This window comes from Amblyomma americanum, chromosome 4, assembly GCF_052857255.1.
Source record: "Amblyomma americanum isolate KBUSLIRL-KWMA chromosome 4, ASM5285725v1, whole genome shotgun sequence".
Classification (NCBI taxonomy): domain Eukaryota; kingdom Metazoa; phylum Arthropoda; class Arachnida; order Ixodida; family Ixodidae; genus Amblyomma; species Amblyomma americanum.
This window is the reverse complement of record NC_135500.1, coordinates 22,904,324-22,923,257: the sequence shown is the minus strand read 5'-3', so window position 1 is coordinate 22,923,257 and position 18,934 is coordinate 22,904,324. Positions and strand designations below refer to the sequence as shown.

Sequence of the window (18,934 nt, the reverse complement as noted above, 5' to 3'; positions counted from 1 at the left end):
GAGGCAGAGAGAAGAAAAATGCATTCTCGTCGCAAGGAACTGGGCACGACTATAGGCAGGTGCTAGTTTTCGAGAACTTTTACAAGGGAGAAACAAAAAGCAGTGAGATGGCATAGAAGCCAAGTTCTTGACTCTTGTGCATGCATCTTTGCATCAGGCATGGCACACAGTCAGCACCTGTCCCTAATAAGGGAGCGATTAATCAATGTCATGTAGCAGGATATGCTTAATAACTGCTCACTCCCCTTTCTACAACCTACGGGTTTCCCTTGAGTATAATATAATCTTACTTAGGGTTCATGCTGGTTCCAAGCTCCAAAACTCGAGGGTTTTAAAGGACTCAAAGGCTCACCAATACTTTTTTCAAGGATGAACAAACATGTCACCGTACAAAACAATATTTTTTACATATCGCGAAACTAAATTTTATTGCACAAGGCACTTTTACCAATGAAACCGCACAAGCTAAGTTGCTCTTCAGTCGAAGCTTTCATGACAGCTCAGCTCCCTCTTTTTTTTTTTTTTTTTGCTGAACTTTCACACTGAGAAGGCCTTATGCCTTCTTAGCAGAAACTGCCTATGCCTTCTCTTCAGCAGTGTTCACCAAACCGTTGCTCTTTATCACCCCCATTAGGTCATTAGTAGCTTCTGTTTTGTTACAGGAACTGTTAAGCCAACCAACTCAGAAAAGCTGCTTACAACATTATTTTTCTGGGGTTATCAAATCAACTTCTTCACCTAGATAATGCTTCTTATACAGCTGCTTCTTTGCACTTGCAGCCTCCTGCTTCTTTTAAGCTTCAATAACAGCACAGTAATGACTCCTTGCAGAAGCCACAGACGGCCACGATGTGATCTACAGAAAGAATGCCATCTGCTCTGTCCACAGCATCACAGAGAATCCACTGTGGTATGTAAGAAATTCCTCTCAAATTTAGATATGGTTTGGTTAATGAGGTTTAACATCCCAAAGCACCTCAGGCTATGAGGGACACCATGGTGGAGGCCTCCGGATAATAATGACCGCATAGGGTTATCTTTAACATGCACTGACATTGCACAGTACATGGACCTCTACCATTTTGCTTCTACCTAAATGCGACTGCTGCGGCCGGGAGTCTTTTGGGTCAGCAGCCGAGCACCCTTACCACTGAGTCACCATGGCGGCTTCTCAAAGTTTCTACGGAAAATTGCTTATTCATGCTGAATCCCTTCAACACGCTCCCATGCTATTGGTTCAGAATGAACAACAGTTTAACTCTCCACAAGTCATAGTACGAAGAACTTATCTCAGCAGTTCAGAATCAATTGTTGAGGAGAAGAAGATTTTGCAAGAAACCCCCAAGGATACGATGCCACCACTTCCAGACTGGCCACGCCAAACTGCTGCTTTTACCACAGTTTGAAAAATCGCTCAACAATGCTGGGGGCTTGTTTGCATTACTGCTTATAGGGTGTTGCCAGATTGAGTATCTGCACTCACTCTGATTAATTTGGATAGTGGCTGAAATAGCTCAGAAGGCTGCAGTAGCAACAATGACGAAACTGAAGTACCTTAGGAGAAGTTTACTGAAGGAATGTTTCGGGAATCGTATCATAAATGGCCGAAAATCGCTAGCTACAACGACGATGGAGCACATAAATATTCGTGCGAAAGGGTATAAATACATAAGTGCATGTGCACTTATTGCCAGAGTTGAGCCACTCAATGGTGGGTTCAGTCACTACGGAACAGATTTGACTTTGCTTAGATCCAGCAGTACAATTATCCACAACACATGTATTTTTAAACAAAACAATAAAAAGAAGGCGGAAATGTTCCTTTGTGGCTGCTTTTTTTCATCATCACTAATCTGTAACAATCCTTGCGGCCTTTTGGATGACTACCACAATAAAAGCTATGCCAAATGCACGACAAAGGCCTATGCGGTGTTTGCAGTGTTCTCGGTGAACGTTGGCCACCTCGGTCCACGCCAAAGGGCTAAAAGCCCCCTTTATTCCAACTTGACAAGTATATATAGAGGCACTGAGTACATAACGCATGTGCCGAGAATCACAAAAGAGTACACGTGCACTTGCTAAGATGGACACTATTGCACGAGGATCGATAATGCCACAGCCTATTCCATATCCCTAACGTTACACCTATTATTAAGAAAAAAAATGATACTCTCGGCGCAGATGATTACGTGCTTACGTTTTGCACAGCTGCACCAAGTAGGCACCGTTGTCAAATTTACTACGAGATGAAAGTTACTGCAATACCCAAGCTCTATGCATAGTTTCACTGCAAACAATCCAGTGGCTGAGGTGGCAAAAATTTTATGCCTTCATGATAAAGATCTGCAATACTGTACGAGTGGCCTGGTTCTGGGGAACAGAGCTTGAAAGGAAACAACACTGTGACAGCCAGCCGCCATGGTGGCTTCCCCACAGTGCACTGTTGCAACAAGGCGAACCATCCGAAAACAAAGCGGAAAGATCCTGGCTACTTTTGTCATTGCTATCAATGGACTGGATGCATTGCAAAGTTTCTTCCCCGCTGAAGAGAATGAAATGTGGAATGTATTCTGTGGCCATAAGAAAAATAGATGTTCAGACCTTGCGCCGAGAAATGCTGACATTTTTTATGAAATCATCAATAAACGCCTTTGTACCTCATGCAAATGTTGCATTTTTCAAAAATAGGTGGTTCTCATTCTGCGAGTTCCAGGACATGTTTTTCACAAAATTAAAAAAGAAATGTGCCAACAAGGTTTTACTGTGCCCTGCCCTGTCATCTGCTATCTGTCCTGGTCAGTTTACTGCCCCAGACAGGCAGTGGTCCCAAGTTCGATCTGCAGACGACTTTCACTCCAGCTGCAAAAGCATGAATGCAGCCACATACAAATGGATAATAATGAGTAACTACTACTCCAGAACTTCGAACCCATTCCATTTTTGGAGGTTCCCTAAAAACATTAGACTGGCATTACCTTTTGTGCCCCATTCTGCGTACTTTCAGGTCACAAGCTTTAATGATCACTATAGCCAGCCTGACCCAGCGGCATGGTGTAAGAATATATTTAGGTGCTGAAACCGACCATTCACCACGTCGGAGAACATGCACACATAATGTTTGTGCTCCAGTACATGCACTGACTGCAGTGTGGTGCAAGGGTGCTGCTGGGTGTGGGCTAACCGGCTGCGAAACGGCGGACGCAGCTAAGCGGCGTGCCTGGCCTTCCGTGATGTTTAAAGCTGTGTTTGTTTATGTTTTGTGCTGCTAGAGTGCACCTCAATGCATTTATGTTATGCATTCAAGATTCTCTGCTTCTACATTGCTGCGGGTACCACACACAAACAACTTCTGCTAAAACTAAGCTTTTGTGTTAAAGTTATGCACCTGTTGCGGGGATCGTTACGCAAGCTCCTGTGATGGCGTGTTCCGAGCTCGTGGACAGTCGTCGCGGCCTATGCGCCTGGTGACTAAGCTGTGTTGGTTGTTGTTGCAGCACACGTGTGAACTGCAGCCGGGCCCTGAAGCCAACTCACCATGATTACAGGTACTTTGCATCCAACTGCAGCTTGGGATAGCAGACTTGCGTGGATCTAATGCCGCTTTTTAAAACTCCTTTGCTGCATGCTCGCCAGAAACTGTTGCAGAAAGTAATACCCAGAGCAGATCGAGTATCGCAACCGAGTGACCATGACTGCAATGTCGTTATCAGTTCGACATTGAGTGGATGTTTCTGAAAAGTCTACACATTCATCGTCCAAAGAGACAGATGCAGCGAATGTCAGAGCTGCTGCCACGGTCTGGCCTCCTGGCGACTCGAAAACTGCCCATCAAACAGACCAAATGCATTTTGTGCCTTCTGAATACATGAAATCACATCTCTCAGCAAGGCTGCTGTACTAAATTTGTTCGTTACACAGAATGGCTATTCATGCAGCAGTTGATTAATAAATGTGAATTACGCAGTTTAACATACCGAAGCAGCACATAGGGTATATGAGGGAAGTCACGATGGATGGCTCCGGACTAATTCAGACCACCTGGAATTTTTTAATCAGCGCTGACATTGCACAGCACAGGGCTGCCTCTTGAGTTCAGACTCCATCGAAACAAGGTTGCCGAAGCTAGGATTGAACTCGTGTCCTCTGGCGCAGCAGATGAGCGCTCTAACCACTGAGGTATGCCGCATTCAAAACCATGGAGGTCACAACATTAGAAAACAATACCAGTGGCACTACTAATGGCAGTCTAGGCCCTCTTTAGTCTGTGTGTCCCTCTTCACTTTCCAAAGAACCTCCCAAGTAGGCACAATACAGCGTGTTGTGCAATTAAACACGCACCATAGAATGCACCTCACAGCTAAACCGGTGAATTTTTCGACCTCAAGTTTCGCACAGAAATGGCATTTTGCTACTACTTCCGTGAAGTTCCGCGGCAGTGCTGCCAGCATGCAGCGTCAGTTCAGACAGTTCCATTGCAGCCTGGCAGTGGCTGCCTCCAGAACGAATAGTCGAGTGCAGGCCTGGTCGTCTGCTAGCCTTGGCGTTGCTACTAAATTACAGCCAACTGTGTGCCGCCGACATCAGCGGGCACCAAAATCCCGAACCACATAAAGAATTTTCAAGCAGCAAATCGCAATTAAATGTTGCCATAAATTAGCTCCAGGAAATCATTGTTTCACAGAAAAAGAAAAAAATGTCGCTGCATGTTCACAGACACACGATTTACAAATATGCGCTGAAATGCTGTCCATGGGGCTCGACTTGACCGCTTTGGTTTATAATTATGACGCCATGAAGAGTTCCTCACCTCCACCTGTCGAAAGAGAACTCATCGTTTCATTAAGAGGCTACTGTCGTACCGTCTCTGCTTTTCGACCTACACATGGGCGCCGCCATATCGCTGTATTACAGCTGCCATTCCACTCCGGAGAGTGCAAGCCAGAAAAGAACTCGTACTGCACTTGGTTGGAATTTTTGCAAAACGAAGATTGCAGCGGGTGCGTGTTGCACTGGCAAAACAAATGCGAAAGTGCTGCACTCCTTGAACTGGTGCAGAAAGTGCAACCAAATCGAAGAGACCTATATGCTTGCACTGTGCCCCGTGGCCACTTCAGCCCCTGTCAGCCAATGCTGCTCGAAGGCCTGCCTCCACTCTCTCACTTGTCTGCCCAGTGGTTCAGTTACCGGCCCAGTAGCAACCTATTTCGGTCATCACTTGCCAGGTAGCCTGGAGCTGATCCCAGACTTCCTTCGCTCTCGCCATTTCATCTTATTTTCAGTTCCTCGCATCTTATGTGCATGTTTTCTTTGCTTGCAGCTTCTGTGCAAACCATCAGAAGCCATGGTTTACCGAGACTCTTGTAATATTAAAAAAATAACAAGAAAACCCGTTCTGTAGTGCTAAACTGGGCGGGAATGACTGCTCGTGGTGAAAATATTTGCTAAAAAGGCTTACCTGGCAGCACTAAAAGATGCTAAACATTCATTTTATCAAACCGACTTGTCGGACGCACTTACAGATTACGTGACTAAATTCTGGCACATTTTCAACCCACAATCTATGTGCACTGCTGCCCTCACTGGCAATTTCTGGGTGTGCTATTTGGGTCCTTGAGTATGCCTTCATATCTGCATTCACTAAAGAACACACACCACTCCTGCTCATAATAGCAAATGACACATCTATAATGCCAGCTGTTGCTTTCTCAGAAACCGGCATCTCATGCCTCATGAACTAAAGCTGTCATCTACCAGCATTGATCAAATCAATACATAGGTTCTCAAAACACTCATGTTTCTGACAAATTTTTAAGGGAAGATGCGGGTCTTGAAATGATAAAAAATGCGAAAATTTCGATTTTCCAAAAATGACATATTCAAGAACTACCCTATATAATCGCCTAATGTAACGAACCCGCCCCACTTTTGTCGGTCAAAATTTACTTTGTTTTTTTCAGCCTTTATAGCTTTTTGGAGCTGGTTCCTCAGTTTTTGCGCCGTCAGCAGCACAGACCTTGGCAGCGAGCCAAGATGCTGCCACCGCTGATAACATCACTTGTTTGTTTATATTGCCACACTTGGCGAACTTGGCAGAGCGGCAAGACGTTGTGTGCTGTAAGCTAAAACTTAACCATTGGCATTACACACTGGTCACTGTCCTGTGTGTTTTTTAATCTTGCGTAAAAAATGCGTGCCTTGACCTTCAGGGCCGGTATTCAGCATGTTCTCGTTATCTCGCAGCAATTGGCAATTGGCCGGCTGGCCCCTGCTACCATAAAATTGCCGGATCAGGTCGAAGTGAACAATGCTAAACACCAGCCGCACGAACGCAAATGATCCTGCAGGTTTGGTGATGATGGAAGGACCGACGGAGATACGAGTATGATATGAAATCTCGACTCTTCCAAAAAATCTATTGAAACTTTTTTTTTTCCACATAATGAACCCTGCCCCCAAACTGATGTCAACTTTTCTGGAAAAAAAAAGTGGGTTCATTATGCAAGCAATTACGGCATACACTCTAAAGTACCTACCTAAAAAGTTTCAAGGCCTCCAATTACTAAAAAATCATATATTTCACGCCTACAAGAAGCGGAAATGGCGATTTCGGAGCGAAATGTGGCAGAACTTCGTGCCCGTCGCCTCCCACAACCACGTCCCCAATGGCCGTCATCTTGGTTTTGTTTGAAAACTGGGCCCCTTCCCCCACATCCTGGTATTACTGACTGCTGTGAAATATTTTTGCAACATCTGCATTCTGCTGTTTTTTCAGGCTTCTACAACAAATGGCTGGCACGCGCACTTTAATTAAATGAGATTTTTTCAGCTCCCTGCCTTTTGACAACGCGACTTGCCTTACGGAAGTTTTTATTATGTTTTATGGTGCAATTTGACATAATCATATACCGTTGAATTCAGAAAGAAATAAACTGTAGAGCCACGCTACTTATTTTTTGGCTGAGCTAAGCATTACAAATTTTGTGAATTGCAATGTCACCTAACTATATTTCATAATATTGGTGCTTGGACATAACTGAACATTTTTATATGATGATGCACCTCAAAAACAGTATAATTAGCATAGCTCCAGATAGCAGGTCTTAAGTCTACGGCTCTATTTCAATCGAAACCAAAAATGTTGAAATTGTCTCAATGACCCGTAAGTATTTAGCTAATTAGACTTGTTATTTTTGTATATTATGGGAACTAATTGATATAGTAAAAAATAATTATATTTTTGAAAACAGGAAGAAGGACATATGCACACCAAATTTCATTACGATATCTTCAATAATGAAAATTTCAATTTCAAGACCCGCATCTCCCCTTAAGCTTGTTGTTCTTGCAATCTCCTTCTAGAGGCATGCCACCCTATGACCAGAAAATGGTGCAGGTTGTTCTGGTCCATAAGTCGGTTAGCAAAGATTCCCCACCTAGTTACCACCCCATACCTAGTAAACCCATGGATCACGTCTACTCCTATCTAAAAATACTGTTTCTGGACTAAAATACAATTTGTTTCATTTATCGCAACTTGGATTTCGTAAGGGGTGCCTGGCAGATTTCAACTAGCCATTTTCGCTGATGACCTTCATGCCAGCCTTGATGCTAACCTTCAAACTGACTCAATTTTCGTCAACTCTGTGACAAGGTACTAGCATGTACCCACTTGCTTCTAAAACTTTCCTGCTTAAACTTGCATCCTGAAATACTATAGCATGGATAAAATGATTCCTGACTCACCACTCCCAATCAGTCATCATTAATAAACAAATGTTTAAATTCTTACTAGTTTCCTTAGGTGTGCCTCAAGATCCATCCTTGGGCCACTTTTGTTTTTAATTAAGAGTAACTCATATATTCCTAGCATCCTACAACTAGGACACTGCTTTTGTGTGCAGCAATTCTAAAAATTTATTGTGCAAAAGACTGCGCCCCCTAGCGCAGGTTCAAGAGGGCCTAAAGTATTCCTGTGCAAGGGTTGCGTTGTGTGCGCTCAGAAAGATCCACCAGTCTTTACTGGACACCATTTTTGAAATTTGACCCCATCCACTACATTGTAATTATGCAAGAAAAACTAATAATTTTTGCGCACTGTCACAAGGAATCCACCTTGCGTGATGAGAAATGTGATTTTGAAGTCGATATCAAATGTTTGAAGCTTTACTACACGTAACAGGTAGCAAATTTTCTTAGTATCCTACAATGCAGGATGGCTCAAAATTCAGTTTGAGAAAAATTTTTCCACAAAAAAAAAAGGATGATTTTGAATTATAAAATAAAATAAACATTTTATATAAAAAATATTTAAACTTTTTCAAATTTCTGAAGTTTCAGCATACCACATTTACTCGCGTAACGAACGCACTCTTTTTCCCGAAAAACCGAAGCAGAGTTGGGGGGCTCCGTTTATTACGCGGGATAAATTTTCCAAAGAAATTTTTCGGGATGAGAAGAAAATGTGCTAATGCAAGAAAAAGCGTTAGGTTACCTCTTGCAGTAAATACACGTGCACACTATTGGCAAACAGCTTTTTTATTGCACTTCACTCTTTGTCCGAATTCCTAGACCCATCGTCCAGGTCGCTGACCACTTCCACATCAAATTCCCACAACTGGTCGTCCCTCGCTGCTGTCCAGCGCATGTGTGATTCCGGTCTTCTTGAAACTCTTTGCAATCAAGTCAGCTGGCAGCGAGCGCCATGCGTCCAAGATCCAGGAGCATACCAGCTTGACGGAAGGCCCCTTAATCTTGCTGGCCGGCGTCAGGGTGTGCCCTCCCTGAGCCATCCAGTCTGTGTACAAGCGCCGCACGCTGTCCTTGAAAGGCTTGTTCACACACACATCAAAGGGTTGCAGCATCGAAGTGAGTCCAATTGGAGTAATAGCGATCTCGGTGTGCAGCTCCTTTAGTTCTCGGCGTATGTTCTCCCCCAGGTGGCCACGAAAACTGTCTAGCATGAGGGGAGATGGAGAAGCAGGGCATCAGGTCGCCATCCCCAAACAGTCCGGACCCAACCAGCCATTAGGTCGGCCGACATCCATCCTTTCTCCAGGGCTCGTACGTGTATGCCCTCTGGGAATGGAAGTGCATCCTGATCATTTCATGCAAAATGACACAGCCTTCCTTCCGCAGATCCTGGACATATTCAAGAACCTCTTCTTCCACACCAGGAAACTTTCCAGTCTTTGGTCCCCTAAAAGCATGACGCCGCTCCCGATTTGTAGCGCGCAGCTTGTCGTGCTGCTTCCGCTACTAACGCACGCAGACTTCCGTCTATTCCGAAATGGCTACCGGCAGCACGATTCCAGTGCTCAATTGCATACGCCCACAGCCTGCAACTTGAAACCAGCTGTGTAAATGACATTTCGGCCCATCACCATGGCAAAACACAATACAACTGACAACGCTGTCACAGTGTGGGAATGGCTGTCAGAAAAAAAAAGGGTAGGTCTAGAAACTACGCCACGGCGCCACTGGCTAGCGTCGTTTTGATTGGATGTCTCTGCGCGCTCCCGCCGACGTGCTGGTGCCACTGGTTCCTTAAAAGCTTTGTAGTTGCGGGAAGCAACCATTGGCTGGCGTGGACAGTTTCCCCATCTTTGCTCGCTGTGTGCTTGTGCGCAATGATGTCTCTACACACGTACCGCTCGCGAATCATGCTATGGCGCACGAATATTTCAAAAACAAGTACTGGAAGATTTTTCGGAGTCACAAAAGCAAAAGACAGCAGGAGAGCGTGCAGTTTGTGCGGCAAGGGGGGGAGGCACTGTGTGCGGCAGCTGCACCTGTTGCCGTGACATCAGATGGATCGAGTGAAGTGGAAAAGATATAGCACGGCCATTTGCGGGACTGCAGAGGATCAAAGCTGGGGGTGCACTTCTTACGCGGAAGAAAAAAAAAATCCAAGCTGTTACGACTAAATCTGGAGGTGTGTTCATTATGCGAGTAAATAGGATATATGGGGGGTTAATGGCATACCTCAGCAATTCTATTACCATATTCGGATGTTTGCAGCCAAACGTGTCATTTACAAAGCAGTTGCTAACACCTTTAAACAAAAACTCCTTTAAAACTGGTGCAACGACTGGCTAATGACACTTAATGTAAACAAATGAAAATGTCTTTTCACCATTGCCGTGATCCTCTCATGTTCCACTATACCACTCTAACATTCCTGCTGACCTGGGCTAAACATGTCAATATCTTGGTGCTCATTTTTGTAATGATCTTATGTAGAATATGCATATTTCGAACCCAATATCATTCGCCAATAAAACAAAATGCCGGCCTTTTATAGCGTCAACACTCGGCTCCTCAGCATGTGAAGCTATTCGCATACAAATCACTTAGTTAGGTCAAAATTAGGATACGCATCTCTCATTCCTTGTACTTTTTTGAAAGAAACAAAATTTCGAAGACATTAAGCTCCGCCTTTCAGGACATGATGCAATAGCGTTAACAGGTCCCGTCAGCGGCTCTTCTTGCACATGCAGACATGGACACTGTTTCCATATTATGCAAAAGACCACATGACACACATACAAACCCGCGCTTTAACCAAGCTGTAAAATGTGCCAGCAGAGGTCACATATCTGACTTTCAGCTCAAAGGTCAGGGGTTTAACGAAAAAGCAGCTTGGCAAAACTGGCTTTCTTCCCCTCGTCGCGACTGCCATGCGTGGCTTACTCCCGTACTTTTTTGTCTCCCGCCACTTTAAAGCGCTTTAACTGTTTTATAAATTGTACTTATGAACAAATCAATCCTTATTATAACTACCGTATTCACATGATTGTAAGTCTACTCGAATGTAAGTCGACCCCCCCAAATCGCATGTCCGAAAAAAAAAAAGTTGACGTGAATGTAAATCAGCCCCTTCAATCGCATGTCCAAAAAAAAAACACCGGTGGAGCGCTTCAAAAACGAAAATTTATTGCATAGATGAACTATTCATCCTCACTTGAGTCATCTTCAGTGGTACTGCTGTCGTCGTCGGCGCCGCTGCGATCCCACAGCACATCGTCCTCCATGGAAAGCCCACACTTCCTAAATGACCGCTCCACGACATCGCGTGGAACGGCCGCCCAAGCGGAAATCACCCACCCGCACACAGCCGCCAGGGAGGCTCTCTTCACGTGCCCCGTTGGCGCAAGTTCCCGCCCTTCTGCCGCCAGCCACTCGTACTGACGCCGGAGCAAGTCCTTGAATGGCTTGTTAACGCCAACGTCTAGTGGCTGCAGCTGCCCCGTCAGACCGCCGGGAATCACCAGCATATCTGTATCTTCTTTTCGGAGCTCTGCCTACACTTTCGCGGTAAGGTGACCGCGAAATGAGTCCAGCACGAGGAGGTTCGGATTGCGATTTTTGAGGGATGCCCCTGGCCTCAAAAGCCACACCCGACGGTACCAATCAATAACTAAGTCGTCCGTCATAAAGCCTTTTTCGTTCACTCGCACAATCACACCTTTTGGGAGCATTTCCTTTGGCATAGTTTTTCTTTTGAAGACGATGTACGGTCGAAGCTTTGTGCCATCTGCCAAGCATGATAGCATAACAGTGAACCGAAGTTTCTTGTTTCCTGTCGTGAGAAGTTTAACCTCGCGAGCTCCCCTCACGTTCACTGTTGTGTTGCTCGTCATGTCGAAGTAGACGGGAGTCTGGTCCGCATTGCCGATTTGGCCGAGCAGGTATCGCCGCGAGTCGCGGAGCTTGAGGTAGTGCCTATGGAAGGCGAGAACTTTATCCTCGTAAGCAGCAGGCAGCTTCTGGCATACACTAGTACGCCGATGAAGAGAGAAGCCAGCCCTCTTTATAAATTTCGAAGACCAAGCCCTGCTGGCTTTGAAGTCTGTTCGGAGTATTCCAGCTTCCGCAGCAAAGACCCGGGCTTGTTGCGTGATCATTTCACATGTCACTGGAAGGAACCGATCACGTATTTCGGTGACATACACTGCAAGCTTGACCTCCAGCTCCAGAAAGCGTCCAGACTTCGGCCCGCGGAAACCTCTTCGCTTGGAGTCGCAATCGAAAATTTTGTCTCGCTGCTTCCGCCACTCCCGCACCAACCATTCAGAAACGTCGAACTTGCGGCCCGCTGCGCAGTTGTTGGTTTCTTCGGCGTAAATGATGGCCTCCCTCTTGAACGCTGCAGTGAATGAGCGCCGAATGCTTTTCGAACCTGGAGAGCTCATGGCGAAGCACGCGGCCGACAGTCGAGTCAAAAGCACGAACTCCAAGCACCACCAAACAGAGTGATCGGTGTCGGGGCGTCGGCTCTTCCAGCAAACATAGGCATTCCCCAGAAGCGCCGCTGTTATGTATTGCGCAACCAACTGAAATAGCGGCTCTTCCATCAGCTAGTGACACTCCCGGGCGCTGGCGCAGACTCCGCGATTGGAACAGCAAGGAAATGAAATTGGTTTTGGGGGAAAGGAAGTGGCGCAGTATTTGTCTCAAATATTGGCAGAAACCCAGTTGTAAGGGAAGAGATAAAGGAGGGAGTGAAAGAAGAAAGGAAGAACGAGGTGCCCTAGTGAAGGGCTCCCGAATAATTTTGACCACCTGGGGATCTTTAACCTGCTGTACTGACATCGCACAGCACACGGGCGCCTTTGCGTTTCGATGGCGTTTCGATGGAAGCGAAATGCTGCCACCGCGGTCGGGTTCTAACCCGGGTACCTGTTCAGTAGCACTGAACCATCGCAGTGGGTAACAGTGTGCGCAGTAAAAATAAAAAATGAAAAATCCTGGCCAAAAAGCTCGCGGAATACCTGAATGCTACGCTTGGAGCCGTACAGCAAACAAAAACTTCTAACATCGCAGTAGCGAACCTGATAGATTGTTTTTCTAGCCTTTATTGGCAGTTCAAGGTTTCGTTTCGATTGTAAATCGACCCCCCCTTTTCGGAATTTTAAATTTCAAAAAAAAAGGGTCGACTTACAATCGTGTAAATATGGTATATAATCCCTTTACTAGACAATACACATCAGGAATATGCAGAAAATACACGAAGCATTAAATTCCGACCCCAGAAAGCTTCAGCACTGCAGCCGTAATTTTCTCTTCCAAAACAAGCAAATTCACCACAGTGAAGGAATTTTTTTCTGCACAGGGAACGCAGGCAAAACTTAATAGCACAGCTTGAGCACGCTTTCATTTTGAGCCCCGAAGAACTGGAAACCATGAGAATAATGGTGGGACTTGAGAACTGAGCCAAATTTGCCTCTGAGCCTGAGATAAAATGGTTTTCTCATTTTTCCATGAGATGCGAGCATTTTCTCTTGAAAACATTGAATAAACTCACACAAATCACACAAATTCTTGCAGCGGAGAGAAAGCTACCCAAATGTGACGCAACATGCGAGGTATAAACACGAATCAGCTACACACCCCTCAAAGCCGAGGGCTTGTGCCAGCTTGCAGAAATTTTGGTGCACAGCAAGAACTTGTGAGCTGGATTATACCTGTATTTTATTTCCATCGGTCTTTGATGGTACACAGCTGCGAAAACATACAGCAGTGTACCGTCATGTACATTGTAATCATTTTTTGACCAAGGGAACGGAGCAGTGCAAAAACAAGCAATCACACAAGAAGGACAAGACACGACACGAGCGCTGACTGACAACTGAATTTTATTGAGCGGAGGCTTGCCTTAAATAAGGCGAGCTAGAGAGGTGAAAAAGGAGGAGAGCGGACAATCAATAAGGATACCAGCAAGCACTCAAACGTTAGCTGCTTCCAAAAAGTCTATTTCAGCTACAAAAAGCGATAACGAGGGAGTGCTGATGCAAGTGTCTGCATATTTCTTGATATAGTAGGCTTCCAGGCTAACACGCGCAGTCTTGTCGGCACTCTTGCCTAGAATGCCAGTCTCAGCCAAACGAGCCACGCATCCTCTGCACTTAATTACGTGCGCAACCAAATGTGCGTACTTATCTTTTAATTGACTTAAATTTCGGGCATGTTCCCCCAATCGTTCATTCAAGCAACGGCCAGTTTCGCCTACATGGATCTTTCCACACGTCATGGGAATGGCATAGATCCCGCCTGTTGAGCACTTGACAAACGGTGTGTCATGTCGTATCTGGCATCCTCTTTTCTTGGAACCACAAATGCGTGGGCACAACTTTCCCAGCTTGTTGGGTGCCAAAAATACAACGGACACCCCATGCCCGTTGGCAACTTTCTTGATAATGTGCGAAGTCTTGTGCAGGTATGGCAAAGCCACAGGCTTATCAAAGCCTTCCGACGGTCATCATTCAGTCTTCTTGTACCAGTCTTCAATTTCTGAAGCAGGGTTTCAGCAACAGCAATCAAGACCAAAGGGGGGAAACCCGCCACCAAATGTCAGCTAATCTGATTATGAAAACTTGATTGTATCTGATGCGGGCACGATTTTTTGATACGGGATTCCAAACAGTGCGAAGCAATGGCTCTTTTAACAGTCTTCGAGTGTCCGAATCATAAGGCAGCAAATCCTTTTTTGCACGAGGGTAATAGGCCCAGCCGACGTGTCTTTCAGAGAACGTTAGTTTCAGATCTAAAAACTGCAAAACAGCTGCGTAAGGTAGTTCATGGGTGAATTTTAGCCCGAGTCCATGTTTGTTAAAAGCGTCTAGTATAACTTCGCCAACTGTAGAGGGGTAGGCGAAGGTCGTCTGCCTTTTTAAAAGCACTAAAAAATCGTCTACAAATCTAAAAACCTTTAAAACCACCCCCCTCCCATTAAGATACCTATCTAACTGCTGATCTACTTTTTCTAAAAATATATCGCACAAAATTGGAGCCACGCATGACCCAATACAAATTCCATTGCGCTGCAAAAAAGGCAGGTTGTCAAAGACGATAAAAGTAGATCTCAAGTAAAACTGCAATAAAAAGACGAAATTCTCTACAGACACGCCTGATGAGTTCTGAAAAGACACGTCGCCGTTTTCTTCAATGCATTCTTTCACAGCCAACACAAGCTGATCTTGAGGGACCGATCTTGAGGGACCGAGTTGTATTTTCGGCACCCAACAAGCTGGGAAAGTTGTGCCCACGCATTTGTAGTTCCAAGAAAAGAGGATGCCAGATACGACATGACACACCGTTTGTCAAGTGCTCAACAGGCGTGATCTATGCCATTCCCATGACGTGTGGAAAGATTTATGTAGGCGAAACTGGCCGTTGCATCAATGAACGATTGGGGGAACATGCCCGAAATTTAAGTCAATTAAAAGATAAGTACGCACATTTGGTTGCGCACGTAATTAAGTGTAGCGGATGCGTGGCTCGATCGTTTGGCTGAGACTAGGATTCTAGGCAAGAGTGCCGACAAGACTGCGCGTGTTAGCCTGGAAGCCTACTATATCAAGAAATATGCAGACACTTGCATCAGCACTCCCTCGTTATCGCTTTTTGTAGCTGAAATAGACTTTTTGGAAGCAGCTAACGTTTGAGTGCTTGCTGATATCCTTATTGATTGTCCACTCTCCTCCTTTTTCACCTCTCTAGCTCGCCTTATTTAAGGCATGCCTCCGCTCAATAAAATTAAGTTGTCAGTCAGCGCTCGTGTCGTGTCTTGTCCTTCTTGTGTGATTGCTTGTTTTTGCGCTGCTCCGTTCCCTTGGTTAAAAAATGCACCAACTAGCCCAAATAGAAGTTTTACTATTGAAATCATATCATGTCAGAGTATTCATGTCACATCATGTCAGAGTATTCGCATGATACTAGTGTCACTGCACTAAAACGAGCCCTTTCCCCAAGTCTTTAATCAGGGCGCATCGTATCACGCCTATGCCTCCTTATTCCTTCTTCTACCATCCTATTAACAGACACCCTCTGCTACAGCCGCCATCAAGAATATCCTCTCGCCTATTCCACAGTAGTACAATAGCTCTCAGCCACCATCAAGAATATCCTCTCGCCTATTCCACAGTAGTACAATAGCTCTCATGAAAGGCAGCACGTCAGCGATGAATGATTCATTCTTTCCAGATGCAACAGCCCCGATGTAACACTGTTCTTGCCCCCACGAGAACTTAAGGCTTCAATAAATGAAAGGAAAAATGAAATGAAATACACCAGTCGGACACAACAGCCCAACTGCCTGATATCCACATTCGCGCCACTGTCCTCACTAGTGCTCCCGTTGTGATCACTGCTGTGGTCCCAAACAGCAAGTCATTATAATGTCGCCGTCGCAGCGAAATCTCGTACTCTGAAAACGGCCACATCACTACATCACACGGAACAGCTGAAAATTTTGCTTTACTGCAGCCGCCACACCTGTATCATCCGTTCCGAGACGTCAAACTTAACGGCCCGGCACGCAGCAGTTTGTTTCTTCGGCGTAAAGAATAACACACATCTTCAATGTAGCCGAGAACGAGCTTGAGACCCAGAGAAGAAATGACGACCGATGAAACACTACATTAAAAACTGGTGAAACATGGCTGGCAGTCGTAAAATGCGTCAAATAGAGCCAAAGAGAAACCACGCATGAGTGGCGTCAGCTCTTCCATCAGCTACTGACACTCCCCGGAAGCACTACCATTCTGAGTGGTAGTGCCGTCGCGATTAGAACAACAGCCCTTCCGTCAACTATCGACACTCCTTTGACCTTTGGGCATCAAGTGCAAGGTTGAAAGAAACAAAAAAGAAAAATCCTTCCCAACAAGCGCGCAGAATAGCCAAATACTACTGGGTAGAGCTGTAGAGCAAACATAAAATCGCAACCAAGCTGTAGCATCCCTGATATCTCATTTGTCTCACCTTTATTTATGGTGCCATGCTTTGGTTTTGACTAAGTCGACACCCCCACTTCAGGCTTTCAAATGACAAAAAAATAGGCCGACCTACAATTGTATAAATATGGTACTTACATGTCTTAATGACATTTCAGTCATGTTGCAACCTCCTAATCACCAGTTTTCTAATGTTTCAATCACTTTTCATTACCCAGCTTTATGTGTGACGTCACGCCCCTCTCGATCAATCTGGCTTTTCCACACACACCAGCAACGACAACTCTGCCGAGTTCACCGTTGAACGGGACCGTTAGCACTATTGCGTTAATATATGATCGTTAAGATCCCAGTCCACCCTACCAATCCTTGCACATAGCCCCTGCGCTGCTAGTTTGTTAGTTTCACAAGCACTCAGCCAAAACAGGAACCCTGCTTGCGCACTCCCACTGTGCATCTCTCTCTGCACTTGCCATTTGCAGCAGGTATCACGACCATGCACCTGCACAGCTAATGACTGCAGCAGCGTCCTCCGAGGATTGCTGTCATCACCTGCGCATCAGTGCTTCTCCACATCACATGTGGGCTTTCATAATGCAAATATTTCAAAAGGACTCTATACTTATTTTGCTTTTCGTTTATATATGCCTCAACCTGATGAATGCCCCCTGACGAGGGTCTTCAAGATACGGAAGTGAAGTGAAGCCTGTGGATGCTGTTCCAGGCTGCCATGTGAGTGTTTCTTTTCACTGTTCATTCTTGTTCGGAGTTCCTGGTACTTTTAAATATACTCTATTTGCACATACTACATAACGCCCCACAGAGAACACATGTACACAGTCTCATACATGTGTGTTCCTCCCTCTCTGGCGTCCATTTGCTGGCTGCAGTTCTCTTGTAAGTAGCGTGACCATGGTCATAACACGAGTGGGTAGGGAGTTTGAGAGTGCACGAAAAATAAAAACATTACGATTGTAACACGACCTTAACATGTTTAAGCCAACTACAGCCAAGGGCCTGGAAAAAACGTGGGGCCGTCTTGACCATGTCCTTAAAAAAGAAAATGCGATAGCATTTAGACTGCCTGCTATGCTGTCTAAAGTGAGTGTCTAACGTTAACTCTTGCGATTTTCCTACCAACACTCCGATTAGAACTGGTTCCACTGCCCTTGTATGGAATGCATGAGTCATCATCTAATAGAATGTTGCTTCCATTGGATTACCATAAGGGGGTTATGCTAATTCATCGCACTAATCCACCTTAGTCCACCCTCTAAACTATTTTGTGGGTGGGCCTACTTCCAAAGTTTTGGGGGCAGGCCACCATCCAAATCTTTAGGGTGCTCAGATGTTTTCAAATTTGGCAATGTCCCATGATTGGTCCCCTGGTGGTCAAGTGGTGTTGATGATGCCACAACCCTTTTGACCAATCAGAGAGTTTCGTGACAGAGAAGCCGGATATTTTTTGAGGGACGACGGACTAAATGCCTTCGCATTAATAAAATGGAGGAATCAATTTAACGAGATCCCACTGTAATGCAATGAAATGCCTCTGCCACAGGAAAGAACAAAGCCAGCCTTACCATGGTGTAGCTTGGCTTCGGAATCATCCAGACAAAAACAGCCCCACCAAAGCCCTGCATCTCCCCTTTCTGCGGAAGGCGCACACCACTGTGCACATAATGCTTTCCTGCAGACCACACCCACATGGCCTACAACGCGCAGGATTAAATTTCAGAGACTCACCTCCGTCATGCTGCGGCCTGGAAGCTGGCTTGCGCTTGGGGTTGCCCGTGTGTGCCACCGGCCGCGCCTTCACACCGGCCACTGCAAACAGCACCATTCACTTCATGGGATGAGCTTTGCCTTAAAACACTGCGCCATTTGCTAGATATCTCGATCAGCTAGGCTGGGAGAGCAACTGCCCCGGACAGCCAGCAGTCGTGGGCTCAATCCCTGCATTAGGGCACAATTTAATTCAACTGCGAAGCTTCTGAGGGAGCTGTGTATCCACTATTATTATTGCCATTAGCAATATTGACATTAGTTTCTGGGCTACTACATTGCTTCTAGCTGCCCCTACCAATTTTCTTGACATTTGTTGGTGAAATGTACAGCTGAACCCCAATTATGTGTCCCCCGTTCATAAGAACACCCATATTTTACAAAGAAATGGCATGGGCTTGGTGAATCTCCTATAGGAA

General features: G+C 45.4%; 1 protein-coding gene across 8 annotated transcripts in view; it reads right to left on the bottom strand.

The window, feature by feature from the left end:
- PRAS40 (Proline-rich Akt substrate 40 kDa) overlaps window positions 1–18,934 on the bottom strand; it is a 111,448-nt gene that overhangs the window by 30,899 nt on the left and 61,615 nt on the right. For all 8 annotated transcript variants that reach the window (XM_077660796.1, XM_077660799.1, XM_077660798.1 and 5 more), the window contains one exon: window positions 18,477–18,557. In XM_077660796.1, the coding sequence (XP_077516922.1) occupies window positions 18,477–18,557 (81 nt within the window). The remainder of the gene's footprint in view (window positions 1–18,476; window positions 18,558–18,934) is intronic.